Raw genomic sequence first — 17,406 nt, 5'->3', positions numbered from 1 at the left:
TACAGGCGGCCCTCGGCTTACAACTGTTCATTTAGTGACCATTTGAAGTTACGACGTCACTGGGAAAAAAATGACTTAGGACTGTTTTCAACATTTATGACTACTGCAGCCTTCCTGTGTTCTTCTTTTAACGAAAGGAGGAGCCTGGGCAACTGAATGGAGCTGAGTGTTTTGCTGGCCGGATGCCTTTCTTGTCGCCAGTGCGGAGTTTTGTTCAGCAGATCTATTCTCATTGTGCCCAGAGAGAAATATCTGCCTCTACCTAGGCTCGAACTCCCAGCCTCCTGATTGTGAGGCGAGAGCTCCACCTCTAGGGCCACCGCACCACTGCTGCATCCCCGTGGTCACCTGAGGCCTGGCAACCGACTCGTATTTATGACGGTCGCAGTGTCCTGGGTGTGTGTCACATGATCCCTTTGTGTGACAAGCAAAGCAAGCAAAGTTCAATGGGGGAAGCCAAGGTTCGCTTTGCAACCCTGTTACTGACTTAAGTCACTGCAGCGATTCACTTAACAACCGTGGCAGGAAAGGTTGTAAAATGGAGCAAAACGGACGTGGCTTCTCCAAAGTCTCAAAGACCACAATCAGCTGCAATCACGACCGTTGTATCGTGATTGCAGGGCGGGGTGTGTGTGTGTGTGTGTCTCAAATCTTGGCCACTTTTAAGACTTGTGGACTTCAACTCCCAGAATTCCCCAGCCAACACGCTTTAGCAGAATACAGATAGATCAAAGAATAGACAAGAAGAAATATGGCTAAAATTACCTTGGTCGCATTTTTTGATAGTACTGTATATTTATTTATTTATTTATCTTATTTAATTTACGCAATTTATATGCCGCCCTATCTCCGAGGACTCAGGGCGGCTCACAACGGTAAAATGCACAATTCCTGCCAATATAAAATTAAAATCCCAATTTAAAACAATTTAAAATTCATTAAAAAAAAAAACCCATCAGTCCAGGCTGCGGAATAACCAGGTCTTCAACTTTCTTAATAGACGGTGGGAATGCAGTAAGACGTACTATATCTTGACTTCAGCAAAGTTAAAAAAAAAAAGAAAAAAGAAACAGCTGGCTGGGGAATTCTGGGAGTTGAAGTCCACAGGTCTTAAGTTTGCCAAGTTTGGAGACCCCCGTCCAATAGCTTGGGTTGGAGGGTGGGTAGTTGAGAAGAGACTCAACACCCAGCATCCCTTGTTCACTGACAAGGGGATTCTGGGAACTTGTAGCCGTCACCGTCTGGTTTCCCGCCGTCCAAATTCAGACAAATGCTGGCATTTGCCGATAGTCCTCGACATACGACGACAACTGGGACCCTTAAGCAATGCGGTCATTGAGTCAATCGTCACTTGGCCCGGTGAAGCTTTTGTGTGCATTAAAGCAGGGCTGTGCTTTGAGGGGTGTGGACTTCAACTCCCAGAATTCCCCAGCAAGCATGGGAATTGAAGTCCACGAGGTTGGGAGACTCTGAATATGGCTAAATTACCTTGGTCACATTTTTTCCCCCATCATATAACTTTCTTAATGGACGGTGGGAATGCAGTAAGACGTAATATATCTTGATTTCAGCAAAATGAGAAAAAAACAAAATAAAACCAGCTGGCTGGGGAATTCTGGGAATTGAAGTCCATGAGGTTGGGAGACTCTGAATATAGAAATATGGCTAAATTACCTTGGTCACATTTTTTCCCCATCATATAACTTTCTTAATGGACGGTGGGAATGCAGTAAGATGTAATATATCTTGATTTCAGCAAAATGAGAAAAAAACAAAATAAAACCAGCTGGCTGGGGAATTCTGGGAATTGAAGTCCATGAGGTTGGGAGACTCTGAATATAGAAATATGGCTAAATTACCTTGGTCACATTTTCCCCCCCATCATATAACTTTCTTAATGGACGGTGGGAATGCAGTAAGACGTAATATATCTTGATTTCAGCAAAATAAGAAAAAAACAACACAAACCCTGGAGAATTCTGGGAATTGAAGTCCACCGATCGTCTACTTGTCAAGGTTGGAGACCCCCCCCCCGCTCTACCACGACTTCCCTCTCGTTGACCCTCACCCAGCCTTGCCCTGCAGGACCCCCAACTCACCCCGAGACGCTCCAGAGAACACCCGTAATTCTGCTTCTGTAGGATGCCATTACGTCGGACTTCCGAGCCCGTCACTAGCCAGGTCACCTTGGAACGCAGCTCTAAGAGAGAAGAGGGCAGCCCCGTGGCCATGCAGGAGGCATCCGAGGGCAGCAGCGTGGTCAGGCCCACGTGGACCGATCCGGACCACTTCTCGTCCACCTCGTCGATCTTCACCTGAGGAGGCAAAAGGAGAAGCAGGGACTTAAATCGGGGTGCGTGTAACGGTGAACCCCACCTCCTTCCATGTATTCAAATCCTTTCTTTGTGCTTTGAGGTGCGGTGGGTTCCATCAGGATGGTGTAGAAGGGGTCCTCAACTTACGACCAGGTACCATTTGAAGTTTTGACGGACCAAGTTATGACCGAATTCCAAAGTTTGAACGCTCAGCACCCTCCCCCGAGTCATGTGGTCAAAAAGTTTGGGCACACAGCAACACCCCTACAACTCTTTGTGGGATCCGAGGGTCACGTGACCGGATTTTGCCCAAACTTGGCACTTACATCCGCTTGTTCGCTTAACAACCAGAGCGCTTGTTTTACGACGGCGGGGAAAAAAAAGTTGTAAAAATCTAGTCGCTCGCGTGACCGAGCCGTTTAACAACCATTCGCAACTTACAAATGTACGAATGTTAACAACAGGCTCTCTGACGGCCGTATGTCGAGAACCTCCTGACCGCCATCTTGATGGAAGTTGGGCTCCATCACGTCACGTGATTGTAGCAACATGGCTGCTCTTTGTAGGGTGTGACTGTGTTTTACGACAGCAGGGCTGAAAACTGGTTACTTACTTCTCGTTTTCAGCAAAGCCGTACCCATACCGACCAAGTAATTCATTTAATGACTGCACTGTTTTCTTAACGACCGTTGCAGAAAAAGCCATCAAACTATGCTGGTTATACGGCCAATCAGTTTTACGATTGTCGCAACATACGACTGTACAGGAAGTTCTCGGTTTATGATCAAAATTGAGCCCAAAATGTCTGTTGCTAAGTGAGAGTCATCGGTTAAGTGAGTTTTGCTCCATTTTACGACTTTCCTTGCCACGCCTGTTAAGCGAATCACTGCCATCGTTCAGCGAGTCACACTTTTGTTCAGCGAACCTGGTTTTTCTCTGTTGACTTTGCTTCTCAGAAGGTCGCCAAAGGGATCACGCGACCCCGGGACTCTGCGACCGTCATAAATATGAGAGTTCTGATCATGTCACCATGGGGATTGCTGCAACGGTCGTAAGCGTGAAAAACGGCCGTTAAGTCACATTTTTCTGCGCTGTTATAACTTGGAACGAACTGCTGTAAGTGAAGGGCTACTTGCTACAACGGTCGTAAGCGTGAAACACAGTCCAATGTCCCCTTTTTGTCGCTTCAAACGGTCGCTAAATGAACTGTCGTAAGTCGAGGATGACTTACGGCCATTGGTCGTGGGACCACTGGCAATCCAGCGTGGCTTCCTCTCCCCCCCCAGTGGTCCACGGGGGTGTCCACGAAGCATCCCCCCCTCGGGAGGCGTGTGGACGGCCACGCCAGCAAGCCCTCACCTCAAAAATTTCATCCGTCTTCAGTTCCTTCATGCTGAAAACGATTCCGTGGCAGAAACCGGACACGCGGACGGCCCGGCACCCGTCGTCCTGAAAGGCCACGTTCTTGCCACAGGAGCTGTGGAAACGGTGGGCCACGCCGGGAACTGGAGGACAGGCGAGGGTGTCAATGGGGCATGGAGTCTCGGGGGACACCCCAAGGGACCCAACCCGAAACCCTTGGGAAGAGGAAGCTCACCTGGCGAGTGGATGGGGAAGGATTTCTCCGTGATGTTGCTGGTGGAGAGGCTGTTGTCCAGCGGCCCCGTGGAGCTGGTGATGGACACCTGGACGCACTGGCCGTAGAGGTCCACCACGGCGTAGACCTCTGAGCGGTGCGAGAAAGAGCGGAGGGAGGGAGGCGAGAAATCAGACCAGGCACCGTTCAACCCAGTCAAAAGAAGAGAAGGGAAGGGAAGGGAAGGGAAGGGAAGAGAAGAGAAGACAAGGGAAGAGAAGAGAAGAGAAGAGAAGAGAAGAGAAGAGAAGAGAAGAGAAGAGAAGGGAAGGGAAAGGAAAGGAAAGGAAGGGAAGGGAAATAGAAGACAAGAGAAGAGAAGGGAAGGGAAGGGAAGGGAAGGGAAGGGAAGAGAAGAGAAGAGAAGAGAAGAGAAGAGAAGAGAAGAGAAGAGAAGAGAAGGGAAATAGAAGACAAGACAAGGGAAGAGAAGGGAAGAGAAGAGAAATAGAAGACAAGACAAGGGAAGAGAAGAGAAGGGAAAGAAAAGGAAAGGAAAGGAAGGGAAGGGAAGGGAAGGGAAGGGAAGGGAAGAGAAGAGAAGGGAAAGGAAAGGAAGGGAAGGGAAATAGAAGACAAGAGAAGAGAAGGGAAGGGAAGGGAAGGGAAAAGAAGAGAAGAGAAGAGAAGAGAAGAGAAGAGAAGAGAAGAAGAGAAGGGAAATAGAAGACAAGACAAGAGAAGAGAAGGGAAGATAAGGGAAAGGAAAGGAAAGGAAAGGAAGGGAAGGGAAGAGAAGGGAAATAGAAGACAAGAGAAGAGAAGAGAAGGGAAGGGAAGAGAAGAGAAGGGAAATAGAAGACAAGACAAGACAAGACAAGACAAGACAAGACAAGGGAAGAGAAGAGAAGAGAAGAGAAGAGAAGAGAAGAGAAGAGAAGGGAAGGGAAGGGAAGGGAAGGGAAGGGGAGGGGAGGGGAGGGGAGGGGAGGGGAGACAAGACAAGGAAAGAGAAGAGGGATAGGGATAGAATAGAATGGAATTAATATAGAATAGAAAAAAGAATAAAATTAATAGAAAAGAAGAGAACAGAATAGAATAAAGAAAGAATAGAAAATAAAATGGAATTAATAGAAAATAGAATAGAATAAACAGAATAGGAATATATACTATTTTTACAGACTTCTGCACCGGCATGTATATTCTGCTTTTATATTCAACTCTTCTACTTTATCTTTCTATCTTTTATAAGAACTTTGATAACTCTTATAACCACGCTAGATACAAATATTTACATTATACTTATTTACAGAGTCAGTGATTTATCATTAACAATAGTTAGTAAGGGTTAGGCTGTAAAAATAGCATATATTGTTATGTTTGTCTTGTTTTTTACTGTGTTTTTGTCCTTTTTCTCCTGTTTTTAAAGGTAAAAATGCTTAATTAAAATTTTAAAACAAAGAATGAATAGAAAACAAAAGAATAGAATTAATAGCAAATAGAATTAACAGAAAATAGAATACATTAAAATAGAACAGAATTAATGGAATGGAATGGAATAGAACAGAATAGAGAAAGGAGAATAGAATAGAATAGGAATAGGAATAGAATATAGAATAGAATAAACAAGAATTGGAAGAGATAACTGGAGGTCTTCTAGTCCAGCCCTCTGCCTAGGCAGGAAACCCTATACTATTCCAGACAAATGGTTATCCAATATCATCTTAAAAACTTCCAGTTTTGGAGCATTCACAACTTCTGGTGGCAAGTCGTTCCGCTGATTAATTGTTCTAACTGAGAAGGGCTCATCCTCCCCCACCCTGCCTTCCTCCTCCTCCCTTCTACCCAGAATGCCCCTAGACGCCATCCCCACCCACCCCGTTAAGAGATTCCGGATCTTCCCTTTAAGCAGCCTTCCGGATTTTTTTTTAACCGTCTCTGTCCGGAACCAAGCCAGTACAGGTAGTCCTCGACTTACGACCACAATTCAGCCCCAATATTTCTGTTGTTAAGTGAGACATCCGTTAAATGAATTCTTTCTTGCCACCGTGAAGTGAATCCCTGACGTTGTTCAGTTACCTAACAGGATTGATAGGTGAGTTTTTGCCCCGTTTTGTGACCTTTCTTGCCACTGTTGTTAAGTGAATCAATGCAGTCGTTGATTAGCAGGTGAAATATGAAGCGGTAAATTGGCTTAAAGCAAGAGATAAAATTGAAATGTTAAAAAGTGCGATGGGGTTTTAGAAAAAAAATATGTTGTAAATGATGAAATAAAAGAATTAATTGAAGTTAGAATAAGAAATTAGGAATGAAGGAAAATAAGAGGTGAAAGAGGAGTAGAGGGATAGATCGGAGGGGAGAAGAGAGGAAGGAGAGAGAGGAACAGGAGGAGAGGAAGAAAAGGAGGGGAAACAAGGACTTCCGGTTTGGCGTCGCGGCGAGACAGTCGGGGAAATAGCGGGCTCTGATGGGAAAGGAAGGGGAAGGAGAGGAGAAGGAGAAGAGGAAAGAAAGTAGAAAAGAATAAAAGAAGGGAGGGAAGGGAAAGAGAGAAGGATTGTTGCAAAATAAGGGAGATGGAATGGTAGAAGGGCAACCCTGAGTATATTCAAACTTATTAGGATGAAGAATGAACTAATATGAAAATCAAGAGAATATGTATGATTAATAATGGATAAGATAAATAATTGAAATAATGTTAAGAAATTAGGACTTGAAGGGCGGATGGTGATACTGTTTATATAATAAGTATAGAACAGTGTTTCTCAACCTTGGTAGCTTGAAGATGGGTGGACTTCAACTCCCAGAATCCCCCAGCCAGCACTGCTGGCTGGGGGATTCTGGGAGCTGAAGTCCACCCATCTTCAAGCTTCCAAGGTTGAGAAACACTGGTATAGAAGGTATTAAGGCAAGATAAAAAAGTAGGGAAAAAGAATATTTTGGCGGAAATTGAAACTATATATATTCTATTTGGATGTGACAAGTTGTATCAGATACGATTCGGTCAATACTCTGTTCATCAAATATGTACGTGAAAGAAAAAATTAATAAAACTTGTTTTAAAAACAAATGCAGTCGTTGAATTAGTCACATGGTCGTTAAATGAATCTGGATTTCCCACTGACATTTTCTGGCTGGAAGGTCCCAAAAGGGGATCGATCATGAGACCTTGGGCACGTTGCAACCGTCGTAACTATGAGCGTCTGAATTTTGATCATGTCACCGCCGGGATGCCACAACAGTCGTTAAGTGTGAGAAATGGTCGTTAAGTCGCATTTTTCTGTGCTGTTGTAACTTGGAACGAACTGTCGTAAGTCAAGGACTAGCTGTATTTGAATCTCAGCTAATTTAACATGGGTGGACTTCAACTCCCAGAATTCCCCAGCCAGCCGTTTTTTTTATTTTGTTTTTTAACTTTGCTGAAGTCAAGATATATTACGTCTTACTGCGTTCCCACCGTCTATTAAGAAAGTTATACAGCACTATCAAAAAAAAAAAATGTTCTGGGAATTCTGGGAATTGAAGTCCACTGATTTTGAAAGGCCTGTCCCAGCCACAACCTCCCCACTTTTGACCGTCACTAGTGGGCTCACCCTTCCCTGGGGGCAGCCCGGAGCATGCCACCCCCCTGGTCCACGCTGTTGATGAAGTAATGCAGGTCCCCCTTGACCGTACGCATCATGCCGATGCGCGAGCCGGTGGTCAGCGAGTCCAAGTCGCAGCCGTAATTGTTACGCAGGGTGTTTCCGTCCTGCATAATGGCCGTGCCGCTGAGAGAGAGAGAGAGAGAGATGGAGGAGAAAAACTTATGTGGCTACCGCCAGTGTTGCGCATGGAGAAAGGAGGTTGGGGCTTTGAGGGACGCGTCCGCCATCTTGACTTTTTTGCCCTCCTGGGAGTGAGTGAAGAAGAGGACAGGAGCAAAGGCATTCGGTTTCCCAGGGGCCAAGTAAGATAGGAAGATTTGATTCGGGTTCCCCAACAGCTGAGATTCAAGAGTTCTAGGGTGAAAGTCACCTAGCCAGCTTCCGTGACTAAGGCGGGACTAGAACTCATTGTCTCCTGGTGATTGGCTCCAGCTGGCTTTCGTGACTAAGGCGGGACTAGAACTCACTGTCTCCTGGTGACTGGCCCAAAGTCACCCAGCTGCCTTTCATGTCTAAGGCGGGACTAGAACTCACTGTCTCCTGGTGATTGGCCCAAAGTCACCCAGCTGCCTTTCATAGCTAAGGCGGGACTAGAACTCACTGTCTCCTGGTGATTGGCCCAAAGTCACCCAGCTGGCTTTCATGTCTAAGGTGGGACTAGAACTCACTATCTCCTGGTGATTGGCCCAAAGTCACCCAGCTGCCTTTCATGGCTAAATAAGAACTAGAACTCCCGGTCTCCTGCTTTCTAGCCTGTTGCCTTTATCTCTGGACCAACCTGGGTCTCATTGTTAAGATTGGGTCTCATTTTTTGCCCCCCCACCCTTACTTACCTGAGCATCCAGGTATCGTAGTCAATGTCCGTCATTGTATTGGGGAATTCCAGGTCCTCCGGACGGATGGCGGTGACTCCTGCATGGAAGAAGGAGGCCAAAAAACACTAAGGGAATGGACGGACACACGTCTCACTGCCCCCCTCCTTCCCCCCCCCAATCTCTTTCGCCCCCTCACCTGCTTCAATGGAGCCGGACCAACGATCCACCATTTTCTGGATAACGATTTCGAACAGTTCACCGTCCCGGAGAGGCCTGCGGGATCAAAAGCTTGTGAGAAAAGCTGTCACCAACGACTGTAATTTTGGGGCTCAATTGCAGTCGTTGAGTTTAGCACTGCCTGCTAATTCCTCCCATTCACACCCACAGAGGTAGCGCTCGACTTAAAACCATTCGTTTAGTGACCGTCTGAAGTTACAACAGCGCTGAAGTATGTGAACGAGGACCGTTTTTCACAATTACGACCGTTGCGTCATCCCCGTGGTCAGGTATTATCAAAATTTGGCAACTGGCATGTACTTACGACGATTGCTGTGTCCTGGGGTTCTGTGACCCTGCTTTGCGACCACTCTGACAAGACTAGTCAAAGGGTGGAAGCCGGATTCAATTAACAACTGGGTGACTAACGTAACAAATGCAGTGATTCACTTAATAACCATGCCAAGAAAGGTCAGAAAACGGGGCAAAACTCACTTCACAAATGTTTCGCTTGGAAACATGGAATTTCGGCTCCATTGTGGTCGTAAGTCGAGGAGTACCTGTAGGATGTGTTTTTTGTTCTCCAATTTCCAAGCCACCCGGCGTCACAAGTGTGTAGGGTGGGTGACTTTATAACTCGCTTTCACAAATAAATACAGGCAGTCCTCGACTTACAACAGTTAATTTAGTGACTGTCGGAAGTTACGACAGCACTAGAAAAAAGACTTTTCACATTTATGACCGTTGCAGCATCCCCATGAACAAAAATCAGACGCTCGGCAACTGACTCGTATTTATGAGGGGTTGATTTGTTCCGGGGCCCCTTTTGCGACCCTCCGACAAGCCCGATTCCCTTAACGACCGTGCGACTCACTCAAACAACTGCATCGATTCCCTTACCAACCGCAAAACGGGGCAAAACTGAACCACCACATTAAATAACTTTGCAACCGCTGCAGCAGGCAAGAAGAATCAAGGTGTTCGCAAGTCGACGACTAGCCGCAAACCCCATCCAAGCTCGGGAACTCTCAGCCCCTCCCTCCTTTCAACTGACCGGTTGGAGATGACGATGGCGTCGTTGAACTCGCTGCGGCAGTTCTGGCGCAGGGCGGTGCGCCCCCCGTTCGTGATGACGGCGTTGTTTCCGTGGAGGTGGTGGAAACGCAGGTCGCTACCCGAAGCCACGGAAGAAGGGCTGCTGGGGGAGAGCTGATTGTTCCCCTCCGAGAGGTCGTCGGGAAGAGGAAGGAGATCTGGGAAGGAAGGAAGGAGGGAGAGAGGACGTGACCTATGCTTGAGGGACCCCCCCTCAAAAGGCTGTCCCATCCATGCCCCACGATGGTCACCCCGAACCAGAGTTGGGATTCACATAATTTATCTACCAGTTCGCTCAGCACTGAAATTGTGGGCCTTCCATGCGTGCCCCTGGCCTTAAAAACAGGCCTAAATAGTGCAGCGTAGAGCCAGTGCGAGCCAACCCGTGATTTCCGCCACCGGTTTTCCCGAACCGGCTGAATACCCCCTCTGCCCCGAACCCACCAGAGACACGGCGAGCGCACGAATTTCACTGCAAATGTCAAAAGCTGGCTTGTGAGAAACAGACCAACCTGATTTGAGCTGATCAAATATTCCGAGTCGAAATCTGAAGAGGAGGGGGGTGTTTGTGTGTCCCCCGTTTAAACCTGTTCCCCACCTATCTGGATATGCCTCCCCCGTTTTTCTGAATGGGGGGTGGGGTCTTCCTGCCTTTTGGGCTTCCTGCTTTTTTCCAGAGTTGGAGGTCTTCTATTCCTACTCCCTGCTCAGGCAGGAGACCCTATCCCCATTCCAGACAAATGTCCGTCCAACCTCTTCTTGAATACCTCCAGTGATGGAGCACCTACAACTTCTGGTGGCAAGCTGTTCCACTGGTTAATTGCTCTCAATGTTAGGAAGTTTTTCCTTATTTCCAGCTTGAATCTCTCCTTGATCCGTTTCCATCCATTCTTCCTTGTCTGGCCTTTGGGTGCTTTGGAAAATAGCTTGACCCCCTTCCTCCTCTCTGGGGCAGCCCCTCAGATATTGGAAGATGCTCTCCTGTCTCCCCTAGTCCTCCTCTTCACTGGACTAGCCATGCCCAGTTCCTGCAACCGTTCATCGTCTGTTTTAGCCTCTTGGTTGCTCTTCTCTGTACTTTTTCTAGAGTCTCAACCTCTTTTTTATAGTGTGGGGACAAAACTGGATGCAGGATTCCAAGGGTGGCCTTACCAGGGCATTATAAAGCAGTTTTAGCACTTTACATGATATAAACAGAGCGACAGAATTCGAAGGGGCCTTGGAGGTCATCTAGTCCAGCCCTCTTCTTAAACAGGAGACCTTACACCATTTCAGATAAATGGTTGTCCACGCTCTTCTTAAAAACCTCCGGTAGTGATGGAGCACCCGTGACTTCTGGTGGCCAGCTGTTCCACTGGTTAATTGTTCTCACTGGCAGGAAATTTGTCTTTGCTGACTTCCAAACCAACCCCTCACTTTCCTGTCCTCAAAATAAGCCACGTTTCTGTCTCAGCCCCCTTTCCCGTCCCGTGTACATCCGTGTCCACTACCTGTGTCGTCCACGATCGTGGCTTGAGCAGCTTGACCGTAGAGATCGGCCACGGCGTAGATGTTGGGCGGGACGTTCCAGGCGGCTGGGCCTTGGGCCACGCCGTTGACGAAGAAATGCAAGGTCCCGTCCTCCTTCCGCACGACGCCCACCGTGTCTCCAGCCTGGGGAGGAGGAGGAGGAGAGGGGAAGAGCCTGAGAGAGGGCAGGAGAAGGCACAAACAACCAGATCCACAGGTGAAGAGTAGAGTGGAGTGGAGTGGAATGGAATAGAGTAAGGAATAGAATAGAATAGAAAATAGAATACAATACAATAATGAATACAATAGAAAATAGAATAGAATAGAAAATAGAATAGAGTAGAATAGAAAATAGAATAGGAATTAGATGATGGATAGGATGGGATGGGACGGGATCAGTGGTGAAATCTAAAATTTGTTACTACCGGTTCTGTGGGCGTGGCTTGGTGAGGGGGGGGTTAATGTGACTGGGTGGGCGTGGCCAATTTTTTTTTTAACTTTTAAAATCATTTTTTCTACAACCTCTTTGGCGAGATCTCAGCTGAGTTGCCCGATTGTCAGAGGCTTTTTTTTTTTTTTTTTTACTTTTAAAAGCATTTTTTTTTTTTTTTTGCTTTTAAAAGAAAAAACAGTCTCTGACGATTAGGCAACTCAGCTGGGATTGTCAGAGGCATTTAAAAGAAAAAAAGCCTCTGATGATCGCGCGGCTCAGCTAGGCATGGGGGGGGGGGGGCAGAGATTTTTGCTACCGGTTCTCCGAATCACCTGCCTCCATCGCTACCCGAACCGGGAGCATTTCACCCCTGGATGGGATGGAATAGAATAGAATAAGGAATAGAGTAAGGAATAGAAAAGAATAGAATGGAATGGAATAAATAGAATAGAAAATATGGAATGGAATGGAATAGAATAAATATTGGAGTGAAGAATAGAATAGAATATTAGAACAGAATAGAATAAAAATAAAAGAATAGAAATAAGAATAGAATAGAACAGCAATAGAATAGAATAAAATAGAATAGAATAGAATAGAATAGATGAAGAATAAAATAGTAGAGTTGGAAGGGACCTTGGAGGTCTTCTAGTCCAACCCCCTGCTTAGGCAGGAAACCCTATCCCAATTCAGACAAATGGCTGTCCAATCTCTTCTTAAAAACGTCGACTGTTCAAGACTTCGATTGGCGACTTCATTGCTTAATGCCTCTTTCGCAGGAATCTTCCCAGGCTGGCGGTTTGCGCCTGGGCCAGAGTACGGGTAATCCTCAACTTACGACCCCCAACTGAGCCCAACCTTTATGTTACTCAACTGAGACAGTTGTTCAGTGAGTTTGGCCCCCTTTCCTTTTACGACTTTTCTTGGCCGCCGTGGTTAAGCGAATCAACGGCAGTTGTTCCAATTAGTCACACGGGTTGTGGAGCGAATCTGGCTTCCCCATCGCTTTGGCTTGTCAGAAGGTCGTAAAAGGGGAAGGTTGCGTGACCCCCTCCGGGACGCTGCGACAGTTATAAAAATGAGCCAGGTGCCAAGCGTCCGAATCACGTGACCGCAGGGATGCTGCAACAGTCATTAAGGGTGAAAAACTTTGGTCACTCAACGGAAGGACGTACCCTGTTTCCCTGAAAATAAGACCCAATCGGAAAATGAGTCCTAGCATGATTTTTCAGGATGCTTCCCCCCCCCCCCCCCCCCAAAAAAATAAGCCCGAGTTAAGATTGTCAGCCAGATGGATGCATTTCAGGGGTGGGTTCTAAATTTTTTTACTACCGGTTCTGTGGGTGTGGCTTATTTTGTGGGCGTGGCTTGGGGAGGTAATGTGACGGTAGGTGTGGCCAACTCCCCCCCCCTTTTTTTTTACTTTTAAAAGCATTTTTTCTACAATCTTAAGAGGTTGCAGAAAAAAATGCTTTTAGAAGCCTCTGACGATCAGGCAACTCAGCTGGGATCGTCAGAGGCTTTTAAAGGCATTTTTTTTCCCTACAACCTCTTTGGCCGAAGAGGTTGCAGAAAAAATGTTTTTAAAAGCCTCTGACGATCCCAGCTGAGCCGCGCGATCATCAGAGGCTTTTTTTTAATTTTTAAAAGCATTTTTTCAGCCGAAGAAGTTGTAGAAAAAATGCTTTTAAAAGTAAAAAAAAGTAAAAAAAGAAAAAAAGCCTCTGATGAGGTGGGCGGGGTAAGCGACCAGTTCAGGGGCGTGGCCAGCCAATGTTATTACCGGTTCTCCGAACTACTAAAACTTTTTACTACCGGTTCTTGCGAACCGGTGCGAACCACTGATGCATTTAGTACCGTATTTCTCCCAAAATAAGCCCTAACCAGAAAATAAGCCCTAATGCATCTTTTGGAGCAAAAATTAATATAAAACCTGGGTCTCATTTTTGAGAAATCATGATAAGTCAAGGACGACTCGTATTGCTCTTTCTGGAAGACAGTTCTATGATGCCACCCCACGTCCCCCCCCCCGCTTTCCTCCGCCCCATAACCTTTTTTTTTAATCCCACCCTCTTTCTCTGGCTTGCCTTCAAGCGATCCAGGTTGTGGCCATATTCGTCCAGGATGGTGGTACCGTTGTGCATCACTCCGTTTCCGGTCATCATCCACGTGCCTGCAAAAATAAAGGCGCAAAGACCCCCCCCACATTCCATCAGCCAGGTGAGGGAGAGGAGTAGCTTTTTTTTTTTTTTTTACAAGACTACCCAGTTGTTCCTTCCTGTTGCGGCCCATCCAGCAGCCGAATCAGAGGAGGAGGAGGAGGCGTGGGAGTGTTGTGGCTCTGTTGCTTGAGCCTGGGCTATCGACAGATGCAGACTCTGAGAGTGAGGGAGAGGAGTTGGCAAGGCCTCCCTCTCCAGGACCCTCCTCTCTGGCAATGCCTCCGGAGGACACCGAAGGCCAAGAGATAGGCTCAGAGCCAAGAACGTCCCCGCAGCCACAGGTGGACAGCGACAAAGGAGATAAGTGCTGGCTGGATCCTCGACAGCGGCGCAGGGAGAAGCGTGCGCAGCAGAGGGGAAGGCGTGCCAGAGATTAGCTGAGTCACTGGATCACACCCCGCAGGGTATAAATGTGGGTGTGGTGGCCGGTTCAGTTTGTGACGAGCAAAAACTGGAAATAATCCATGATCTCTGCGTTACTGGGCTTCTGCCTGCCTTGTCGGACTGCATTTGGACTAATCCTTGTACTGCTGAAACTTTGCCTGCTTTATCGGAATGCTTGCAGTCTAATCTTTGTTTTGTGTGAGTAAAGTCTGAATTGGCAGCTAGCCACTGGGTTGCTGCCAGCTTTATCTTCAAAGACTTTGTCGTGTGGTTTATTAACTCTGGGCCGTCTGTGGGGGTGCGTGTGTGGGATGGGGACAGAACAGGGAGTCAGGGTCAGCACCAAGGCTCCGAGGGGGAAGAGGGAATGGAGCTGGCAGAGAGAGAGAGAGAGAGAGAGAGAGAGGCAGAGCCTGGGCCGTCCGTCAGCCCTCAGATGGAGAGTCAAAGCCCCCAGGTCTGGAGGTGGCTGATGAGGAAGAGGAGGAACAGCTGGGTCCAGTGCCTGATGTGCAAAAGGCAGAGGAGAGGAGAGCAGTGGAAATCTATGGGCCGGTCCTCGGGGTCTGTCTGGGCAACACCTCTGAAAGGAACCGCAACTCATTTTTTCTTTAGTCTACAAAAATCAGCAGCCAAAAGGGGATGTCCAAGGGACATCATGGCTGGCTGGGGAATTCTGGGAGTTGAAGTCCACAGGTCTTAAAAAATTGTCACGCTTGGATTCAATTCACCCAAGGGGGATCAGATGCAGCCCTCCTGCAGCTACGTAGAGATTCCAGACTAATTCCCTGCTTGACTCTTCCCCCTATCTTGGCAAGTCAGGTGAAAAAAAAGAAGAGAGGATATAAACCACTTCTATTTCCAGGCACGAAGCTCTGAATGTTGGTTTGCCAACATTTTTAGCCCCTTTTGCATAAACTAACCCTAAATTCTACTCTGGTGTGTGTGTGTGTGTGTGTGTGTGGTGTTTGTCTGAAGATTAAGGTTAATTAAGATTAATCCCACAGGTCTTAAAATTGCCAAGCTTGGACACGCCTGGACGAGACCCTGCCCAAGATATTAAGGTCGCAGCTCTCACCTGACCGCAGGTTGGTCATCGTGGACGGCAGCTGCAGGTAGGTGGGGTTGTGGGTGGTGACGCCAATCTCGATGGAGCCGGCCCATTTGTCCACCATCTTGTCAATCCGCACCTGGAAGACCTCGCCGTTCCGCAGGGGCCGGTTGCTAAGGACCACGCCGTGGTTAAAGTCGTCGGTGGCACTGTAGGGACAGAGAAGGGAGGGCAGACTTCTCCTTAAGAGCCCCTCTTGGGACAATGTCCAACAGACCATGGTTAGCCATTAACCAGGTGGACCAGACGGGAAACACAGCCAGGTTAAATCCCAAAGGGGCTTTTTCAGGAGGCAACTGGATTCTTTGTTTTTTTCTTTGAAGACCTTTCGCTTCGCAGCCGAGGAGCTTCTTCGGCTCTGACTGGATGGAGGGGAAGGGAAGGATTTATATTCCGTGAAGACCGCGGGTCATTTGCATCCTTTTAGAGGGTCGTGTCCTCAGGGTCACCCAATTTGTGCAAGTGGGTGTGGAGCCTTCTTGCGACTGCTGAAAGGAGCTGTGTTGTGGACTCCACACCTGTTTACACCACTCAGGTGACCCCGAGGACACAGACACACCTCCGCATGGCCTCAACGACCCTCTAAAACAAAGGTCTTCGAAGGAAAAGCAGAAAGGGCAGATGTCTCTGGAAAAAAAACCTTTGGGAGAAAGAAAGAAAGAAAGAAAGAAAGAAAAAAAGAAAGAAAGAAAGAAAGAAAGAAAGAAAGAAAGAAAAGAAATGAAGAAGGAAGGAAAGAAAGAAGGAAGGAGAGAGAGGGGGAGGACTTTGTAGATCATGTAGTCCAACCCCCGCCCCAAGCAGAAGGCCCTACACCATTTCTCAAAGGAAGGAAGGAAGGAAGGAAGGAAAGAATGAAAAAGAAGATAGAAAGGAAGGAAGGAAGAAGGAAAGGAAGGAAGGAAGAAAAGAAAAAGAAGATAGAAAGGAAGGAAGGAAGAAGGAAGGAAAGGAGGGAAAGAAAAAGAAGATAGAAAGGAAGGAAGGAAGAAGGAAGGAAAGGAAGGAAGGAAAGAAAGAGATAGAAAGGAAGGAAAGAAAAAGAAGGAAGGAAGGAAGGAAGGAAGGAAGGGAGAGAGAGAGAGAGAGAGGGAGGAGGACTTGTAGATCATGTAGCCCAACCGCCCTCACCCAAGCAGAAGGCCCTACACCGTTTCTGAAAGAAAGGAAGGAAGGAAGGAAGGAAGGAAGGAAGGAAGGAAAGAAAAAAAGATAGAAAGAAAGAGAGAGAGGGAGGGAGGAAGGAAGGAAGGAAAGAAAAGGAAGATAGAAAGGAAGGAAGGAAGAAGGAAGGAAGGAAGGAAGGAAAGAAAAAGATAGAAAGGAAGGAAGGAAGAAGGAAGGAAAGGAAGGAAGGAAGGAAAGAAAAAGATAGAAAGGAAGGAAGGAAGAAGGAAGGAAAGGAAGGAAGGAAGGAAAGAAAAAGATAGAAAGGAAGGAAGGAAGGACGGAAAGAAAGGAAGGAAGGAAGGAAGGAAAGAAAAAAGAAAGAAAGAAAGAAAGAAAGAAAGAAAGAAAGAAAGAAAGAAAGAAAGAAAGAAGGAAGGAAGGAAGGATGGAAGGAAGGAAAGTAAGTTCCAGTAAACTCATGCTGGCTGAGGGATCCTGGGAGTTGAAGTCTTAAAAGTTGCAAGGTTGAAGACCCCTGCAATAGAGCAAGGACTGAAGAGGGGCTGCCAAAAAGAGGAGGGGGTCCACCTATCCTCCAAAGCCCCAGAAGGCAGGAGAAGCAGCAACGGGTGGAAACTAACCAAGGAGAGAGAAGCAACCTGGAATTGAGGAGAAACTTCCCAACAGGGAGGACAATTCACCAGTGGAACTCCTTGCCACCAGAAGTTTGTGAGCGCTCCATCCCTGGAGGTTGTTAAGAAGAGACCCGACGGCCACTTGTCTGAAATGGTAGAGGGTCTCCTCCCTGAGCAGGGGGCTGGACTAGAAGACCTCCAAGGTCCCTCCCACCTCTATTCCGATTGAAGATACGTACTGAGGCCGCAGGGCCGTCCGTCCTTCATTGATAATGGCAGCTTTCTGACCGCAGTTTGGGTGGAAAAGGAGACGTTCCGGTTCGGGCTCGTTGCCCCCC

At 47.2% G+C, this 17,406-nt stretch overlaps 1 protein-coding gene across 1 annotated transcript in view; it reads right to left on the bottom strand.

The window, feature by feature from the left end:
- The window catches only part of NEURL4 (neuralized E3 ubiquitin protein ligase 4), a 42,846-nt gene that overhangs the window by 13,911 nt on the left and 11,529 nt on the right, over positions 1-17,406 (bottom strand). Inside the window, 12 exon segments of the mRNA XM_070956589.1 lie at positions 2,100-2,315; positions 3,675-3,820; positions 3,913-4,041; positions 7,485-7,518; positions 7,520-7,661; positions 8,372-8,450; positions 8,550-8,626; positions 9,624-9,822; positions 11,155-11,317; positions 13,694-13,779; positions 15,291-15,472; positions 17,308-17,405. Of these exon segments, the coding sequence (XP_070812690.1) occupies positions 2,100-2,315; positions 3,675-3,820; positions 3,913-4,041; positions 7,485-7,518; positions 7,520-7,661; positions 8,372-8,450; positions 8,550-8,626; positions 9,624-9,822; positions 11,155-11,317; positions 13,694-13,779; positions 15,291-15,472; positions 17,308-17,405 (1,551 nt within the window).

This window comes from Pituophis catenifer, unplaced genomic scaffold (genome assembly GCF_029215685.1).
Source record: "Pituophis catenifer annectens isolate HBS135680 unplaced genomic scaffold, rPitCat1.0.hap2 SCAF_102, whole genome shotgun sequence".
Lineage (NCBI taxonomy): Eukaryota > Metazoa > Chordata > Lepidosauria > Squamata > Colubridae > Pituophis > Pituophis catenifer.
The sequence above is the reverse complement of the archived record's forward strand: the minus strand, read 5'-3'. Positions and strand labels throughout refer to the sequence as shown.